The 20,356-nt window shown below is 43.3% G+C and overlaps 1 protein-coding gene across 2 annotated transcripts in view; it reads right to left on the bottom strand.

The window, feature by feature from the left end:
• The window catches only part of SDK1 (sidekick cell adhesion molecule 1), a 715,166-nt gene that overhangs the window by 429,896 nt on the left and 264,914 nt on the right, over window positions 1–20,356 (bottom strand). For both annotated transcript variants that reach the window (XM_065923726.1, XM_065923727.1), the window contains exon 2: window positions 13,744–13,903. In XM_065923726.1, coding sequence (XP_065779798.1) covers window positions 13,744–13,903 — 160 coding nt within the window. The remainder of the gene's footprint in view (window positions 1–13,743; window positions 13,904–20,356) is intronic.

Genomic DNA, 20,356 nt, shown 5'->3' with positions numbered 1-20,356 from the left:
AGTGGCTCAGTTGTGTCTGCCTCTTTGCGACCCCGTGGACTGTAGCCTACCAAGCTCCTCCCTCCATGGGATTCTCCAGGCAAGAATACTGGAGTGGGTTGCCATTTCCTTCTCCAGGGGATCTTCCTGACCCAGGGATCAAATCTGGGTCTCCTGCATTGCAGGCAGACACTTTAACCTCTGAGCCACCAGGGAAGCCCAAACACCTCTCAAATCAGAAAGAACAGAGCCTCAGAAATTTTTGTGAAAGACCTCAGGTTTTTTAGAGCTAAAAATCCTTTATTCCATCTGTTTACTTAATTCTTTATTTTGCGAGGTTCTCTAGAGACATTAAAAAATCTAAGACCGTTATATGAAGGGCTAAAATATGAGGAGAAATGTCAGTTTCTACACAGTCAAACTGATCCACATCAAACACAATGGAGAGAGAACCTAGGCTATTAAGTGTTACAATATTAGCATAAGGGAATTAGAAACAAATTAAAAAGCTTTCACTCATCTTGTTGGAAGCATTTGTGGACAATTATGTACACACTTGTTTGGTCATTCTGGTTAAAGTTCTTAGATTTGACAATGATGATGAGACGAACAAGGCAAATGGAATTAATTGTCTAAATCCAAATCACCTCCAATAAGAATTTTTAAAAGTTCAATGCTGATTCTGCTTCAGAAATTCTCTGCAAAGAATCATATCTACTATGACCACACGGAGTTGAAAAGATAGTCAATTAAAATCAGAAGTAAATATAAACAATACACAACTGAGTAGCAGGAATATAAGCCTCGTGACACACTATTAATATTAGAGATCAAAATCAAACACAACAGCACAGACTCGCGCCGTGAAAGCCTTGGAATTCAACATGGGTACTCTGACCAGGAGTAAGATGAGAATAGTCCGCCCACTTTCACCTGCCAGAGTTTATCTTCCCCTTCCTCATAAACAGATTGACAGAAGGACCTGATGCCTTAGGAATGAGAACTTCACGTATTAATTCAAGGGCTTTAAATATAGCTTTGTAATAAGGAAGAAAGGTCAAAATTACACTGAAAGCTTTACATCTAGTGCCCAACCATTCACCTCCTGGGCCCCAGGAAATAAGAAAGCTACCCCAAGTGTTAAGAGTTTGGGATTATAAGGGATTCTGCTTATTTTAGTCAACGTGGGCAAGACTAGTTCACTTAAACCAAAACATAACCCACTGTTGTGAGCTGGGCAGCTCACAGAGGACAGTGAACCAGGAGGAATGACCAGAAACAAGGCTGGGAAACTGACCAACCCGGGGACTTGGTCCTCTGTGGGAAAATGCAGGTGGGGGTTACCCTCAGCTTGGCTGGTTGGTGACAAAACCAACTGGTTACGTTTCACTTAAGAAAAGGGACATTTCCTGATGATAGGGGACCCAGCAGATTAAAAACAAAACAAAAGACTCTGTTAACCTTTGACCTGCTTTGCTTTGTACTCCAAGTCAACTTTGCCTGTTACTCCAGGTATCTCTTGACTTCCTACTTTTGCATTCCAGTTCTCTATAATGAAAAGGACATCTTTTTTGGGTGTTAGTTCTAAGAAGTCTTATAGGTCTTCATAGAACCATTCAACTTCAGCTTCTTTAGCATTACTGGTTGGGACATAGACTTGGATTACTGTGATACTGAATGGTTTGCCTTGGAAAGGAACAGAGATCATTCTGTTGCTTTCGAGATTGCATCCAAGTACTGCATTTTGGACTCTTGTTGACTATGATGGTTACCCCATTTCTTCTAAGGGATTCTTGCCCACAGTAGTAAATACAATGGTCATCTGAGTTAAATTCACCCATTCCAGTCCATTTTAGTTCACTGATTCCTAAAAGGTCGATGTTAACTCTTAACCATCTCCTGTTTGACCACTTCCAATTTACCTTGATTCATGGACCTAGCCTTCCAGGTTTCTCTGCAATATTGCTCTTTACAGCATCAGACTTTACTTCCATCACCAGTCACGTCCACACCTGGGTGTTACTTTTGCTTTGGCTCTCTCTTCATTCTTTCTAGAGTTATTTCTCCACTGATCTCCAGTAGCATATTGGGCACCTACCGACCTGGGGAGTTCATCTTTCAGTGTCCTATCTTTTTGCTTTTTCATACTGTTCATGGGGTTCTCAAGGCAAGAATACTGAAGTGGTTTGCCATTCCCTTCTTCAGTGGACCACATTTTGTCAGAACTCTACACCATGACCCATCTGTCTTGGGTGGCCCTACACAGCATGGCTCATAGTTTCATTGAGTTAGACAAGGCTGTGGTCCATGTGATCAGTTTGGTTAGTTTTCTGTGATTGTGGTTTTCATTCTGTCTGCCCTCTGATGGATAAGGACAAGAGGCTTATGGAAGCTTCCTGATAGGAGGGATTGAGGGGGAAACTGGGTCTTGTTCTGATGGGTGAGGCCACAGCTCAGTAAATCTTTAATCCAATTTTCTATTGATGGGTGGGGCTGTGTTCCCTCCCTGTTGTTTGACCTGAGGCCAAACTATGATGGAGGTAAGGAAGATAATGGAGACATCATTCAAAAGGTCCCATGCTGCACTCAATGCCCTGCAGCAGGCCACTGCTGACCCACGCCTCCACTGGAGACTCCTAGACACTCATGGGCAAGTCTGGGTCAGTCTGTTGTGGGGTCAGTGCTCCTTGCTCCTCTGTTCTGGTGCAATACAAGGTTTTGTTTCTGCCTTCCAAGAGTCTGTCTCCCCAGTCCTCTATACAGTCAGCAAAAACAAGACCAGGAGCTGACTGTGGCTCAGATCATGAACTCCTTAATAACAAATTCAGACTTAAGTTGAAGAAAGTAGGGAAAACCACTAGTCCATTCAGGTATGACCTAAATCAAATACCTTATGATTATACAGTGGAAGTAACAAATAGATTCAAGGGATTAGATCCAATAGATAGAGTGCCTGAAGAACTGTAGATGGAGGTTCATGACACTGTACAAGAGGCAGTGATCAAGACCATCCCCAAGAAAAAGAAAGGCAAAAAGGCAAAATGGTTGTCTGAGGAGGCCTTACAAAGAGCTGAGAAAAGAAGAGAAGTGAAAGGCAAAGGAAAAAAGGAAAGACATACCCATTTGAATGCAGAGTTCCAAAGATTAGCAAGGAGAGATAAGAAAGCCTTCCTCAGTGATCAATGCAAAAAAATAGAGGAAAATAACAGAACAGGAAAGACTAGAGATGTCTTCAAGAAAATTATAAATACCACAGGAACATTTCATGCAAAGATGGGCAGAATAAAGGACAGAAATGGTATGTACCTAACAGAAGCAGAAGATATTAAGAAGAGATGGCAAGAATACATAGTAGAATCATACAAAAAAGATCTTCATGACCCAGATTACTATGATGGTGTGATCACTCACCTAGAACCAGACTTCCTGGAATGCGAAGTGAAGTGGGCCTTAGGAAGCATCACTATGAACAAAGCTACTGGAGGTGATGGAATTCCAGTTGAGCTATTTCAAATCTTAAAAGATGATGCTGTGAAAGTGCTGCACTTAATATGCCAGCAAATTTGGAAAACTCAACCATGGCCACAGGACTGGAAAAAGTCAGTTTTCATTACAATCCCAAAGAAAGGAAATGTCAAAGAATGTTCAAACTACCCCACAGTTGCACTCATCTCACACATTAGCAAAGAAATGCTCAAAATTCTCCAAGCCAGGTTTCAACAATATGTGAACTATCAATTTCTAGATGTTCAAGCTAGATTTAGAAAAGGCTGAGGAACCAGAGATCAAATTGCCAACATCCGATGGATCATTGGAAAAGCAAGAGAGTTTCAGAAAAACATCTATTTCTGCTTTATTGACTATGCCAAAGCCTTTGACTGTGTGGATCCCAATAAACTGTGGAAAATTCTTCAAGAGAAGGGAATACCAGACTACCTGACCTGCCTTCTGAGAAATCTGTATGCAGATCAAGAAGAAACAGTTAGAACCAGACATGGAACAACAGACTGGTTCCAAATAGGGAAAGGAGTACATCAAGGTTGTATATTGTCACTGTACTTATTTAACTTATATGCAGAATACATCATGAGAAATGCCGGGCTGGATGAAGCACAAGCTGGAATCAAGATTGCCGGCAGAAATATCAATAACCTCAGATATGCAGATGACACCACCCTTATGCCAGAAATCGAAGAAGAACTAAAGAGCCTCTTGATGCAAGTGAAAGAGGAGAGTGAAAAAGTTGGCTTAAAACTCAACATTCAGAAAACTAAGATCATGGCATCTGGTCCCATCACTTCATGGCAAATAGATGGGGAAACAATGGAAACAGTGATAGACTTTATTTTCTAGGGCTGCAAAATCACTGCAGATGGTGTGGCAGCCATGAATTTAAAAGACACTTGCTCCTTGGAAAAAAAGCGATGACCCACCTAGACAGCATATTGAAAAGCAGAGACAACCTAGAACCTATTATACAGAGAGAAGTGAATCAGAAGGAGAAAGATAAACATCGCATTCTAACACATATATACAGAATCTAGAAGAATGGTACTGAAGAGCTTATGTACAGGGCAGCAGTGGAGAAACAGAGAACTGACTTATGGACGTGGGGAGAGGGGAGGAGAGGGTGAGATATATGAAAAGAGTAACATGGAAACTTACATTACCACAAGTAAAATAGAAAACCAACAGGAATTTTCTGTATAGCTCAGGAAACTCAAACAGGGGCTCTGAGATGTCAACCTAGAGGGGTGGGATGGGAAGGAAGAAGGGAGGGAGGCTCAAAAGGAGGGGATATATGTATACCAATGGCTGATTCATGTTGAGGTTTGACAGAAAACAACAAAATTCTGTAAAGCAATTATCCTTCAATAAAAAAATAAAAAGCAGAGACATTACTTTGCCAACAAAGGTCTGTCTATTCAAGGCTATGGTTTTTCCAGTGGTCATGTATGGATTTGAGAGAGACTGTGAAGAAGGCTGAGCGCCGAAGAATTGATGCTTTTGAACTGTGGTGTTGGAGAAGACTCTTGAGAGTCCCTTGGACTGCAAGGAAATCCAATCAGTAAACCCTAAAGGAACTCAGTCCTGAATATTTGTTGGAAGGACTGATGTTGAAGCTGAAACTCCAATATTTTGGCCACCTGATAAGAACTGATTCATTTGAAAGACCCTGATGCCGGGAAAGATTGAAGGTTGGAGTAGAAGGGGACGACAGAGGATGAGATGATTGGGATAGCATCACTGACTCAATGGGCATGAGTTTGAGTAAACTCCGGGAGTTGGTGATGGACAGGGAAGCCTGGTATGCTGCAGTCCATGGGGTCACAGAGTCAGACATGACTTCGCTATTGAACTGAACTGAAAATAAAACATAGGTAGAGGAGTCTAACTCATAACTTAGTGATGAAGTGCTATCTCGGGGTGTTAAGCCTAAAGGGTATGGCCAAGCAATCAATCAATCTGCGAGAGTCTGACATGGCAGCAATACTAAGTTTTTTGACACGTGGACATGGAATATCCTTTTATTTAGGTCTTCTTTTAGAAAACTTAGGCAATGCTTTAGTTTTTAGTATAAAAATCTTGTAATACCTTGTCATATTCATCTCTAAGATTTTTGAAGATATTTTTAAAAGTATTTTTGTTTTTATTTTAGAAAATAAATTTTATATATTTTAGAAAAATCATAAATCTTAATAACTTGCAGATTATTCTTTCCTAGTATACAGAAATATAAGTGACTTGTATGGTCATCTATAGCTTCCCTGATAGCTCAGTTGGTAAAGAATCTGCCTGCAATGCAGGAGACCCCGATTTGATTCCTGGATCAGGAAGATCCGCTGGAGAAGGGATAGACTACTCACTCCAGTATTCTTGGGCTTCCCTGGTGGCCCTGCTGGTAAAGAATCTGCCTGCAATGCAGGAGACCTGGGTTCGATCCCTGGGTTGGGAAGATCCCCTGGAAAAGGGAAAAGCCACCCACTCCAGTATTCTGGCCTGGAGAATTCCATGGACTGTGTATTCCATGGGGTTGCAAAGAGCTGGACATGACTGAGCAACTTTCACTTTCACATGCTCATCTAGTATTCTATGACACTGCTAAACACATGTGTATTTTAGCAGTTTTTTAAAGACAATATCACATTTTCTACAATCATGTAACCTTCGATAAGACATTTTTACATCTCCTCTGACAATCTAGATGCTTTTTCTTTTTCTTATTATACTGGCTAGTAACTCCACTATTGGCATCTGCTCAGTTTCTTGCATTGATGAGTTTGTAGTTTTCATCAAATGCACACATTTCTCAGTATTATTTATTCAAATACTTTACCACCCCTGTCTTTGGGATTCAACTTATACATACATTAGGCCATGTGAAGTTGTCCCGTAATTCACTAATGGTCTTTTCATTGTGTTTATTTTCTGACTTTCATTTGTACTTATTTATTTATTTTTGACCGAGCTGCACAGCACTTAGGACCTTAGTTCCCTGATCAGCAATCAAACCTGCATCCCTTGCATCAGAAACACAGAATCTTAACCACTGGACTGTCAGGGAAGCCCCTGCCTTTCATCTTGAATAGTTATATAGCTCTAAGTTTACTAATATTTTGGAGTGGGTAGCCTATCCCTTCTCCAGGTGAACTTCCTGACCCAGGAATCAAACCTGGGTCTCCTGCATTGCAGGCAGATTCTTTATCAGCTGAGCTACCCGGGGAGCCCATTATATTGCTATATTTTTAAGTTTACTAATATATTCTTCTGCAATGTCTAATCTGCTGATAGTCTCACCCATTGTGCTTTTCATCTCAGATGTTATGGGCTTCATCCTTAGAAATATCTTCTGCCTTTTAATATCTTTCATGTCTCTACTTAACTTTGATCACATGGAATACAGTTATCGTGTTTCAACTCCACTCTCTGCTAATTCTAACATCTGTGTCAGCTTTGGTTTGGTTTCGGTTGATAGATTTTTCTCATTTTGGATCATGCTTTCCTGCCTCTTTACATCCCTAATGATCTCTGACTGGATTCTAGACATTGTGAATTTTACCCTGTTTGGTGCTGGTATTGTATCTGATGTTATTTTTATATTCCTATAAATATTCCTAAGCTTTGCTCTCCACTGCTGCAAAGATACTTAGAAACAGTTTGATCCTTTCTGGTCTTTTAAGATTTCTCAGGCAGGACCAGAGCTGTAGTTGGTCCAGGGTTAGTAATTCCCTACTACAGGCCCAAGACCCTTCTGTCACCCTATCCAATAATGCCGTGAATCATGCGGTTTTTCAGTGAGGCTGCTAAGAACAGGCCCTCGGCCCAGCCCTCTGTGAGCCTGGGGACTGCTGCACCCCGTCTCGGGCACCTGGTTTCCTGGACTTGGGCAGTCTCCTCACATGCGTGTGCTGGCGGACAATCTGCTAAATACTCAAAAAAAGAGCCTCTGCAGGTCCCCAGAGTTCCCTCTCTCTGCGTGGCTCTCTGCCCTCCAGTCCTCGGCCTCGATCGCTCTCAACTCTCGGCTGCCCTCCCCTCCTCGGGGTCGGACCCTCCGGCTCCCCTGTGCCCTCCATCTCTGCGCCACAGCCTGGAGATGCCCTCAGGGCGGCGAGTCGGGCAGTCAGAGGGCTCGCCTTGTTGCTTTTCCACCTCTCAGGCATCACACCTTCGGCTGCCGGAGCCCCAGTATCTCGAAAACAATTATTCCGTATATTTTGTCCAGCTTTACGGTTGTTTAGATTTCCTATCTAGAATTCACCTTTATATCTCTCAGTGAGGTTTTCTATTTTTCTTCATACTCTACTCATTTCTTATAAGGGTTATTCCCAGGTATTTATTAAATTTTATGGATATTGTAGAATTTTTGTCCCTTTATAGGACATAAGAAAAAGTAACTTTTCCCTTAACCATTCCTATTCTTTACTGAAATGAAAAATAAATATCCATCAAATTTCTACTGTTTATACTGTAACAGAAGACAGATCACGAAAGGAGACTATAAGATTTTCAGCAGAGTATCCAATTATTCCTCCTGCTGGAGTGCCTAGCACTAGAAATTTTGGGCATACATATATGTATACAGGTATATATATACATATATTTTGAATATAATTACAAAATATTTTTTTATTCCAAAGCAGAAAAAATAATTTACAGTAAACATTTTCTGGGAGAAAAAAAAATACAAATCTGCCTATGACACTTACGCAACTTTGTTTAATCACTGAACCACTCTCATTTTCCCACTGTAGCCACACCTGTGCTTAAACATGGAGATAAGCATCAATATGATTAACGTAACATTTGAAACTCACTGAAATTCATCCTGCAGTTTGTAACACAAGCAGCAAAGAAAGTGCCATATTTAGCCAGAGATGGAAAAGCTGAACTTATATTATTTCCTTTTTTTAGGGTTGGTATTTTCATTGCCCACACCGGAGTGGAGGAGAAAGAGGGCCTCAATGCCAGGTAGGAATATAGCTCCCATTTCATAGAGTATCCATGTTTTTCAATTTGAGACTTACATCAGCCTCATGAAGGCTAACATATGACAGCTGAATGTGCTTATTGGAAGGAAGCAGATAAAACAGTCATTTGAAAAAATAGCCTAAGACTTTTAGACAGGTTTTATATCTTGAAAAAAATGATGACAAAATACAATGGATCCTTGATAACCCATCTCAGTGTCTGAAGCCCTCAGTGCAAAGAATATAATTCATCACGTCTAACCTAAACCGTTTTTGCTTCAGAATAACCCATCTCTTCTTAACGAGTTTCTGGTGAAATGGTAGTGAAGCATCTACTTTATTTTAATGGTGCATATATAATGAACATATATATATATATATATATATATATATATATATAAAATGAATCCTGCTTCAATACAAGCAACAGCACTTTGTCTTCCTGGGGATTATCCAGGGTGTGTCAGGCTAACAGGTAAATTTCCTGGTGCAAAGAGCCATGCAAAAAGCTTGGTGTCCTTGCATATTTTTAAGTTAACACCAAAGACGTTCTCTCATAGAGAAGTTTAAATAGTTGCATATATAATAATGGCACAGCGTATGTTTTGGCATTTTAAAATAAAACTGTCACACAGTTTTAAAAGTATCCAATGGAATTTAAATAATTATTTTGATAGTCACAATATTTATTTCTTAAAAATGAATAGAGAGAACTCTCATATGGTTTCTTTTTACTCTTTGAACTTGAGTATTAAATCTACTCACCTCACAGAATTTTATTCTAATGTGACATGTTTCGATGCCTGAAAGATACTCATCATTTATTATCCAACATACTTCTCTGAAATAAAAATATACAAGTAAATGGTAATTTTAAAAGAATATTCTTTGACCAAAATATTCTGAGCACTTAAAAAAATTTCATGTGGATTACATTGATCGTAATTATTGTTACTACACAGCTAATCAAAACAACATATATGTACTACAAATTTTGAAAAATCATCACTGAACAGTAAAATCTTAGAAAGGAGATATGCCTCTTGAGTGAAAGCAGTTTTTTTTTCCCCCAATTACTTTACATTTTAGTGAGTGGGAAGTTATTTATCAGAATGAACAGAACTGGATAGAAATTAACTACAAAAAGAAAAGGTATTGACAACATATCTGCATACAGTTAATTTAAATCTAATGAGAACATAGAGAAATAAACAAGTAGTAAAGAAAGTGATGCATACCAGCAAGCAAAACACAGTGAGGTAATAAAAATGAATATGGATTTGGAATATCAAATGATACCTTTTTGCAAAAGTTAATGAAAGTGTCTTCCAAATGAATGAGAAAATATAAAGCACCAACTTTCCTATAATGCGTGGTCTTTCTACATCAAGAGGGGACACTGATCTGAAGAAAATGAACAGAACTTTTTACACACACACACACACACACACACACACACACACACACACACACACACACACACACACACACACACACACACACACACACACACACACACACACACACACACGCTCGCTCTCGTTGCGATCTGCCACTGAGGTCTCGCCAAGCTCTTCTCCTTTCTGGGTAGGTGAAATGGGGACAAGTGTACTTCAGAGAAGAGTATTTCTCAGCAGACGTTTTCTTTCTGACAAATCCTGAAAGTTATAATTCTATTTTGTGTAAATGTGTAAGCCACGGACCTTGACGCTAAGTTTGCAGCCCGGATACAACAAGGTGCCTTGCCTGTGCTGTTTCTTGCAGATGTCTCCCTGCTTAGTTCTCATAAACATTCCTTGAGGCACAATATATACTTTGATGATGGTTGGAGAATGGAAAAGAGAAGGGTGTTCACAAGAAAACGGTACCACTCTTGCTGACCACCTACAGACATCTGAATTAGGAAAACCCCAAGACTGGGCAATAGACCCCATTTCTAGCGTCACACTCTGCCCGTGAAAGAAGTACGTATCGAGGGAAGGGAAGAAGCCCCAGGGGATGTTTAAAGAGGCTTCTTCAAGCCCGATATTTTGTTTTACTTTTCAGTAATTATTTATTTGGCTGAGCCAGGTCTTGGTTGAGGCATGTGGGATCTTCGATCCTCGTTGCAGCGTGCAGAATCTTAGGTGCAGCAGGTGGGATCTAGTTCCCTGACCAGGGATCTAACCGGAGGCTCCCTGCACTGGGAGCTCGGAGTCTTAATCTCTGGACCACCAGAGAAGTTCCAAGCCCAATGTTTTAAACTGTGCTTGTCTTGTGTGCTGAAGATGTGGTTTCACCGAAGACTCAAACTGGGAAAGGTGTGCGCTTTTCTGTGAAGTGGAAGAGATAATGTAAAGCAGGTGCAAAAGAGAATGGGCAGGTACCATCACAAAGGCACATTCTCAGGAAGCTCAACTAATATGCCTGTGGAAACTGGAGATCCAGAAGACCATTCCTCTGCCACTACCCAAGGCATGTCCCCCGGTTTTAAGACCACTGTTATGAATCACCCATATCACTACTTCTTTTCATGAGGAAAAATAAGATGGATTCTTTTGAAACCTCATTTCCTTCTTCTTGGGGCATTTGAAACATCATATTACTTAATTTTTATGAGAACCCTCTAGGGTGGGTTTTATTATATCCATTTTACAGATGGGAAAATATCAAACTGGGTTAGATAACTTGTCCAAATAGTAAGTTGAATAGTAGTATTTGAACCCAAGTCATCTGCCATCAAAGCTTGTAACAGTTCTCATTCCTAAGTTCACTTTTTTTTTTTGCTTTCTTATACCCCTTCTAATAAACCCAGTCCTATGTCATATTACAATAAAATATAATATTGCCTACAATTTATTAACTGATCACTTGTGGGCCAGAAAGTATGTTGTTTTACATACACGAGAGCCTTTCAATGCTCAACACCACAGACGAGGCTTGATCACCCCCATTTTGCAGGTTATTGAAAGTGGGGCTAACAGGCAGCTTGTTCAAAGTAATACCACTAATGTAACTGCTGGTGAGCTGAGATTCAAAGCTAGGTGTGTTTGACTTCAACATGCTCTTAACTACTGTGATCAATTGCTCTGAAAACAACAGGTCCTCTCAAGTATAGACCGAATGATGGAAGAGGAGGACACAGACTCCTCTGTCCACACAGGGCAGGTGGGTAACAGGACCGCGCAGAGCAACTGCGGTGTTACACGGTAGGGACCAGGGCGTGCTGAGAAGTGGGTGTCCCCGCCGGCACGCGGCACAGCGTCGCCTAGCATCTGCTTCTGTGTGCACCCGGGGCCCAGGCCTGCTAATTGTTCCAGAGGGCCTAAAAAGCAGAATGTTATGTGAAATCTTATAAGGGCTAAATGCTGGCAATCAACTGAGAAACAAATACTGGGTGTATATACACACACATATATATATATTAACTGATATTTAAAATATGCAGACCACATTCCAGGTAGGCTAACTGCAGCTCACGGACCACCATGTTACAACTTCTGGGGTAAATTGTACCTGGTGGGCTGTGCACTCTGTTCAGAAGTTCATCACTCTACTTGAAATGCCTCTAGATCGTCAATTCTCTTTCTTATTTCCTTTAATTAACAGCACAGCACTGTGACTCCTGCTGACTTCGGGGCCTCTGGGAATGTTCAGCGTCAGTAGTTCTCTATCCCACTCAGAACTGACTGCATACAGCATCATCCCCACACCTGGGAAGACCTCAGGCGCTGCCAGGAGGCCCCGAGGCTGGGAGACTGGTCCACATGCTTCCTGGGGAGGCTGCACCTCAGACCTGATCTCCAGCTTCCCACGTCATCCCGGGTACCAAGCCCCGACATCCTCACCCCTCCCCTCTCAGGCCCCTGTACTGACCTCCCACATCCTCATCCCTCCCCTCTCAGTCCTCTGTACAGAGCCCTGACATCCTCACCCCTGCATTCTCAGTCCCCTGTACCGAGCCCCCACATCCTCACCCCTCCCCTCTCAGTCCCCTGTACTGAGCCCCCCACCTCCTCACCCCTCCCCTCTCAGTCCTCTGTACCCAGTCCCTCACATCCTCACCCCTTCCCTCTCGGTCTCCTGTACCGAGCCCCCACATCCTCACTCCTCCCCTCTCAGTCCTCTGTACCGAGCCCCCACATCCTCACCCCTCCCCTCTTGGTCTCCTGTACTGAGCCCTCACATCCTCACCCCTCCCCTCTCGGTCCTCTGTACCGAGCCCCCACATCCTCACCCCTCCCCTCTCGGTCTCCTGTACTGAGCCCCCCACATCCTCACCCCTCCCCTCTCGGTCCCCTGTACTGAGCCCCCCACATCCTCACCCCTCCCCTCTCGGTCCCCTGTATTGAGCCCCCCACATCCTCACCCCTCCCCTCTCGGTCTCCTGTACCGAGCCCCCACATCCTCACTCCTCCCCTCTCAGTCCTCTGTACTGAGCCCCCACATCCTCACCCCTCCCCTCTTGGTCTCCTGTACTGAGCCCTCACATCCTCACCCCTCCCCTCTCAGTCCTCTGTACCGAGCCCCCACATCCTCACCCCTCCCCTCTCGGTCTCCTGTACTGAGCCCCCCACATCCTCACCCCTCCCCTCTCAGTCCCCTGTACTGAGCCCCCCACATCCTCACCCCTCCCCTCTCGGTCCCCTGTATTGAACCCCCCACATCCTCACCCCTCCCCTCTCGGTCCCCTGTACTGAGCCCCTCACGTCCTCACCCCTCCCATCTCGGTCCTCTGTACCGAGCCCCCACATCCTCACCCCTCCCCTCTCAGTCCCCTGTACTGAGCCCCTCACGTCCTCACCCCATCCCCAGTCCAATGAATGCTCACTTTTGCTGACTGTCCATCCTGTGTTCATGCCCATCCTCCCAGAGTTCCATCTGTGCCCACCCCACAGTCAGCCAGGGAAGTCTTGCTGGCAACCAGAACTCCAGAAGCTCTGCCCTGTAGAAAGCTGTGATGCTCTTTAGGCAGGAACAATACAGGTGGGCAGAACTGTTGCCTCAGGATGGCAAGTTTCATCAGCTGAAGCTGTTATTTGATTCTTCTGTAACTACACCTTTTTTTGGTCTAGTAATTTCACTAAGGGGCTTATTCTTACAAATATAATGACAGACTTCCTAAGTGTAAATACAACCTGTATTGGAATAGTAAATCACATTCTGATTACATGTTCAAATGCATTCCCTTAATCCTTAATGCATTACCAATACAATCCAACATTCCCCCCACCCCATGCTCTCATGGCCAATAAGGCAAACACTCTGAATATACCACTGTGAAATGTAATCTTATTTTCAAGGAATCAATTACTTATATTCGCTGGTGTAGGTGGTGAGCTCACTGTCGTTGTGCGTCCACTTGAACTCCAAAGGCCAGCTCCCTTCCGCAAGGCAAGTGAGCACGAGGCGGTTCCCTTCCAAGTGGATCTGCGGAAGGCCTGGCTCTGTTTTAAAGTACGGCACAACGTCATCTGTAATATTAAAGAAAAGAGAGAGAGAAAGGAAAAAAACTGAATGGAGTACACATGAAAATGGCATTCATCCAATTAATCAGTCATTGTATTTAAAGAGACCTAATTTTTAAAAGTAGAAACGGTGGCCATTTGGCCCAATTAAGTAGCAAATTATCCTTCACCCCTAGAAACATGCAGTCCCCTAGGTAATATTTCAAAAGGCTGATGTTCTATGACAGGACCATCTTAAAGCACCTGACAAGCTAATCTAAGTTACTTCCATTCATGATTAACACTTACTTATCACACATCAAGCAATCTCTGCTGATGCAAGCCTTTGTTTTAACATGGCGCTATGCTGTCAAAGTGGGCTTCTCTGGTGGCTCAGTCTCGGGTTCCATCCCTGGGTCGGAAAGATCCCTTGGAGAAGGAATTGGCAACCCACTCCAGCATTCCTGTCTGGGAAATCCCACGGACAGAGGAGCCTGGCGGGCTACAGTCCATGGGGTTGCAAAGTACTTGGACACGAGTCAATGATTTAACAACAACATACTCTCAAAGTATGACAATCAAGGTTATATACCTTGGTTCTAAAAGAAAAATATAACCTTCACTTAGTTGAAAAAAAAAAGTAGGATAAGTAGTATTAAGCTACAGACATAAATGACATGAATCTCAATCCAGCTTTCGTCTCACACGCACGCTGCATCTCATGGTGACATTCAGGGGCTATCACACCGGAAACCCGTGTGTATTCACACAGAGGAACAACTCGCAGCAACTGTAATGGACCCACTACTGCTATATACAACACACGACACCATGGATGGATCTCACAGACATATGTGTATTGAGAGAAGCCAGTCAGGAAAAGGGTTACAGCATAACCTTCCATGCAGAAGCTCCTAAAGTTCAAACTCAGGCGAACCTGGCCTGCGTTGCTGAGCGGGGGCAGAGTAAGCACAGATACCTCTGGGAGAAGGGGGTGCGGGGGGTGGGTGCAGCAGAGCAGCTGTGGAGAGCACGCCAAGATGTGGGCACACAGGGCCTCTCACTGTGAGAACTCAGAAGGTCATTCTGTCTGACTTGTGCCATTTTTGTACGATGCTTCCTTAATTTGAAAAAACTAAACAAAACACAGGAGACTTGCTTCCAGTGCTAGCTCCCTGATTCTCTACGTGATCCTGATCAGGACATGTGGATTTCTGCTTCTTCATCAGTAAAACAAGGAGAATTAAGGGCCTCTCATTTTCCTAGTAAAAGCCCTGGGGCACAGCCGCATCGCGTGTCCTTCAGGCCCCCTACCCCCGTGACTCAGTGAGGCGCACGCTGGCGCACTTTGCTGTGACTCTTGAACCCGGAGAAGCCCTTTCTGCCTCAGGGGGCCTTTCGTGCTCCTTCCCCACCCTGGGTGCTCCCCCGCAGCCCCCCCCCCCGCGGCACGCTGATGAATTCCCATCCTCCAAGTTCACTGAGCTCCTCCCACCCATACGCCCTAACAACCCCTGACTTACACTCAGATTCCCCTGCCCTGTATTAATCACGTCAGAGTTCTGAGACCGATGCCAGGAAAAAAGTATAAATATTTGTTCAATGAATAAGTATAATAACGATGCAAATAACAGCAACAGCTAGGATTAACTTGTGTCTACCGTGCTGGAAACTGTTCCAAGAGTCTTATATGCATTACCTGATTTAATTCTCACAGAAGCCCTCTAAAATAGACATCATCATTATACCCACTTTACAGATGTGTAAAGAGAGGCAGAGGGAAACTGATTTGTTCCAAGCCACCAAAACGGTATGTGGCAAAATCATGATTTAAACCCCAGGTAATCTGTTCCAGGGGCTTCCAAGATGGTACTAGTGATAAAGAAACCCTCCTGCCAACGCAGGGGACGTAAGAGACGTAGGTTTGATCCCTGAGTCAGGAAGATCCCCTGTAGGAGGGCATGGCAACCCACTCCAGTGTTCTTGTCTGGAGAATCCCTGGCAGGCTACAGTCCACGGGGTCGCAAAGAATCAGATACGCATATAATCTGTTCCAGAATCCAGCTACTCTCTATATCATAGCGCTAAATGTCACAGATTTCTCAATAGAGAAACCTTCTCAAGAATCCCTATCTTTAATTCAAATTTTTGATAAATTTGTAGAATTACAAAACTGAACTTTTAAATTACTGTATTTTTCAAATGGAGCATATTAAATATCAAATATGCATATTAAATAGCATATTAACAGTGCTAAAATTGAGAGTATAGTTTTACATTAAATTGTATATGTTTAGCCAGTTTCCTCTGTACCAAGTATATAAATTTAAATACACAGAGTTTATTTTGCCATTGTGCTGACTACTGTATTCCATAACTTGTATATTGGTAATACAATACTACCAGTTTCTTATTGGTATTTATTCAAATAGATAAATGCTAAATTGCATCAATGAGTGTAGTGAGAGTCTATAATAAGGAGATTTAACCTAGTCAGTGAGATGCCAGACAGGAGCTAACAGCGAAAAGATCAGTAGTTTTCAAATACTCAAACAACATGTGCAACGGCCCTGTGGCGGCAGCAAGCATGGCAGATACCACTGGAAAGCGCAGAAGACTGAAGGCCAGCCGTCCTGCGGGTTCAGAGAGGGTGATGGAGGCAGGCAAGGCAAACACACACCTTCTTCCCACGTCATCCTTGTGTGGGTCTCAGTGGCGCCCACTACACGTTCGGAAGCGTTCTCGTGTGAATGATGACCGGTATGACCACCCTGTTTCTAGGCCTTGGTCTAAAGTACTGTCGGTATAGTTATGATGATGATGATTGCTGTTTGCCCAAAAGGACCGCAGAAAGGCTGTGAAGGGGCTGTGCAGTTAAACGCTCACGCTGGCTGCAGTGTGGAGAAGGAGTGAGGAGAGCCGGGCAGTGGGAGCAGGGCAGGCAGGAGGTCCCTGCGATAACCCAGGAAACGCTCTGGCAGGTGATGGCGGGCTGGGTCAGGGCACAGGGCTGACCGCGCTGGTGGAGGCTGGAAGACGTGGATCGCTCGAAATCAAGACTTAGGTGGCAAAGAGACGATGACGGACCGAATTCAGGGGTGAAGGAGAGAGGGGTGTCCAGAAGGAGACTTGGATCTCTGACTCGCACCACTTCCTGTTCAAGAACCACACACTGATTCTGGCAGCAGCACTGGGAATATGAGGACAGGGCACGCTTTCTGTCCCGTCAGAGGTGACAGCCTCCGTCTAGCACAGGAGCAGGGGTGGTGAAGTGTCCGACACTGTGACTCTAACCTAGCTCAAGGGCTGGAGCAGTCAACCTTCGTCCCAGCCCCAGAGCTCCATGGCTTCTGCCACACATCACCCACCCTAGGTTATAATTCAAGCAGATTGTAGGCTCTGATTATCAACTGTGTGTCCAATTTCCTTTTTTTGCTATGTGAAAGTGAAAGCCGCTCAGTCGTGTCTGACTCTTTGCGACCCCACAGACTATACAGTCCTTGGAATTCTCCAGGCCAGAATACTGGAGTGGGTGGCCTTTCCCTTCTCCAGGGGATCTTCCCAGGGATCAAACCCAGGTCTCCCACATTGCAGGCAGATTCTTTACCAACTGAGCTATCAGGGAAGCCCTTTTTTCTATGTATTTCAGCTAAAATCATCTATTGTCATGACCAAAGCAGGCTAATAAAGCTGAATCGCAATGGATGTAGCTCTGATGTCTCAGGATGGGCTGAACTCCAGGCCCATGCCTTGCCCTTTGCACAATGTTCAACAACAGAGAAAGAAATGCCTTCATGCTATTCCAGTGTCCTACAAGAAAGAATCATGGAAAAAACCACATCTTTTTGAAAGAAAACAGCTTCAAGACAGATGCTCAAGAACTTGATTTGGTTGTATAAGTGACAGGTCATCACTGATTTAACATATAAATGTTCTAAATGTAAATACCATAATAATTCAAGTTTTCCCAGTATTCACAGTTTAATAAATATGCCTATGGGCTTCTCTGGTGGTTCAGATGGTAAACAATCCACCTGCAGGAGACCAGGTTTGATCCCTGGGTTGGGAAGATTCTTTGGAGAGGAGAATGGTTACCCACTTTAGTATTCTTGCCTGGAGAATCCCATAGACAGAGCCTGGCAGGCTACAGTCCATGGGATCACAAAGAGTCATACATGACTAAATGACTAACACTTTTTCACAAATATGCCTACACTATGTACAAATTGTGCTGGATACTGTGATCTAGTAGAAAAAAAATTTTTTTTGAAAAGAATAGTTTCAAATAGCTGGCAAGCGGAAACCTTGTGATCTAAATGACTGACCAATTATAGTTAGCCCAGACTCTTAACATCTATTGTTGGAAGAAGGGTAGTAACTATGTCAGTATTCTGGAACACTAAATGTCTAAATTAAAATGATTAATTACCACAAGTATTTTAATGTAGATTCACCGATGTGCAGAATAACACAGTTAATCTTTCTGAACCTAGAACTATTTAGCACTGAAGTATAGAGAGTAGATCGTGAAGTTAAGAGGGGTTAAAGGTAACAAAACATAAAAGCTCTGGGAAGAGAAAGAGAAGCGGACGGGTTAGTATTCAGGTCTGCTCAGATCCCTACAAAAGTTTGTGATCTTTATATACCTTAAATGGAGCAGAAGGAGTCTGAAAAGATCCATAAAGACAAAAGTGATTGAGTTACCCTGAGATAAGATTATCAGACTGACCTGGGGAAATGTCAGCGCTCTAGCTGGTACTCTTTGAGGGTGAGGGTGAGGGGTGTGTGTGTGTGTGTGTGTGTGTGTGTGTGTGTGTGTGTGTGTGTGTGTGTGTGTGTGTGTGTACTCTTTGAGGGTGTGTGTGTGTATGTGTGTTATGGTGTGTGTGTGTGTGTGTGTGTACTCTTTGAGGGTGTGTGTGTGTATGTGTGTTATGGTGTGGTGTGTACTTTCCCAGGTAATGACTAACAGATCTCTCCTTCTTCAGGAAGAATGAGCAGAGATTAAGTATGCTTCTGTATTCGTACAATGAACATTCATGGAATCCTGAATGAATTACTAAGAAAAACTGTGAAATTTCCATTTTCACATACGACGAAATAGAACACAAATCACTGATGAGAGAGAGAGCCTCGTCTGCCTGGATGATACACATTTTAAGGTCCATCCAGAGGGAAGGAATGGACATAATGTCCTCTCAAGACAGCATCTTGGTTTTATGATGTAGAAGTCATTTCCCTAAATGGACCTTAAAGGTTTTCAGATAAAATGTAAACGGATTTACCTTTCCCTATCCAATACGAAGATCATTTTCTGTACGTCTAGAAGGGAACCACATGTGCGTCAGTAGGAGTCGTTTCCATGGGGAAGAGAGGCTGAGGTGCTCGAAGGAGAGCCACGTCCTGTGGCTCCAGGCTAGCCTCCCGTGTGGGAGGGGGCCTCGCCGTGGGTGTAATTACCTGCTTCCTGTGGAATATGGACAATCTAGTACCAGACACGTTCATGGCAGAATGACTGGGAATCGACTATCAGGTACTAAGAAAGTCAGACTTCAAGTGACTCTTGCAACGCTGGCAATGAGAGAACCTCGGCCACGACCACCACTAACCGTCACCTGCTCTGTAACTTCCCTTCTTCTCCTCTGTTTTAAAGTGATGACGGGTAAAGAAACAATAATCACCACCTTCTACGTAGTGGAGGAATCAACCTGCCACAGACGAGGGGGTTCTGAAGCAGAGGCGCCCCCCGTGCCCCGGCGATGGAGACAGTATCAAGCCGCGGCAATCAGCCCCGCCAGTCAGGTGGGGGTGCAGCGGGGAGATTAGGAATCTCAGTGTGAGGGAGCACTCAGCTGAAGCAGGACCTGGTGTTACTGAACTCAGCTTTCTCGACAGCTGAATTTCCCAGGGCAACTAATCTTTTGGTTTAAACCACTAATCTTCCTTTCAAAAATTCTTTTATGTCAAATTCAAACATTTTCACGCCCCAAGCTTATGAATTCACCACTAACGGAAAGTTTTATTTTTCAAACCCAGTGAGAAACAAAAGCACAGGGCATAATGCATCATCTGTGAACAGCTACTCAGAAAAATATGGGTGGAAGATTCTTTCCCAGTAAATAGTCATTCAAATTTCAGCTGCCTGCAGGTCATTAACTACACCTATCGAAGCCAGTAATTTAATCTCACACCACGTTGTGCTTTTTTTGTAATAGTAGTATTAATCTTTTTAAAACAACTGTTGTGCATTTTAAATATATTTCTAAGGTAAACTTTAGGTATATGATTAGATATGGTCTCCTATAGTTAAATCTGCAAATATGGAAAGGTCACACTACAATGTAGAAAGATGAGCCTATATAACTGTCTCAGGAAAAAGTCTGCTATGTGTTTTAAGACTAGCTGTTTCAACCTGCACTTTTTGTGACCGCCTAACGCTAAGCGTAGATGAAGAAGGGAAGGAAGAGGAAGAGACAGGGG

The sequence above is a fragment of the Muntiacus reevesi genome, chromosome 2 (assembly GCF_963930625.1).
Source record: "Muntiacus reevesi chromosome 2, mMunRee1.1, whole genome shotgun sequence".
In the NCBI taxonomy this organism is placed as follows: domain Eukaryota; kingdom Metazoa; phylum Chordata; class Mammalia; order Artiodactyla; family Cervidae; genus Muntiacus; species Muntiacus reevesi.
The sequence above is the reverse complement of the archived record's forward strand: the minus strand, read 5'-3'. Positions and strand labels throughout refer to the sequence as shown.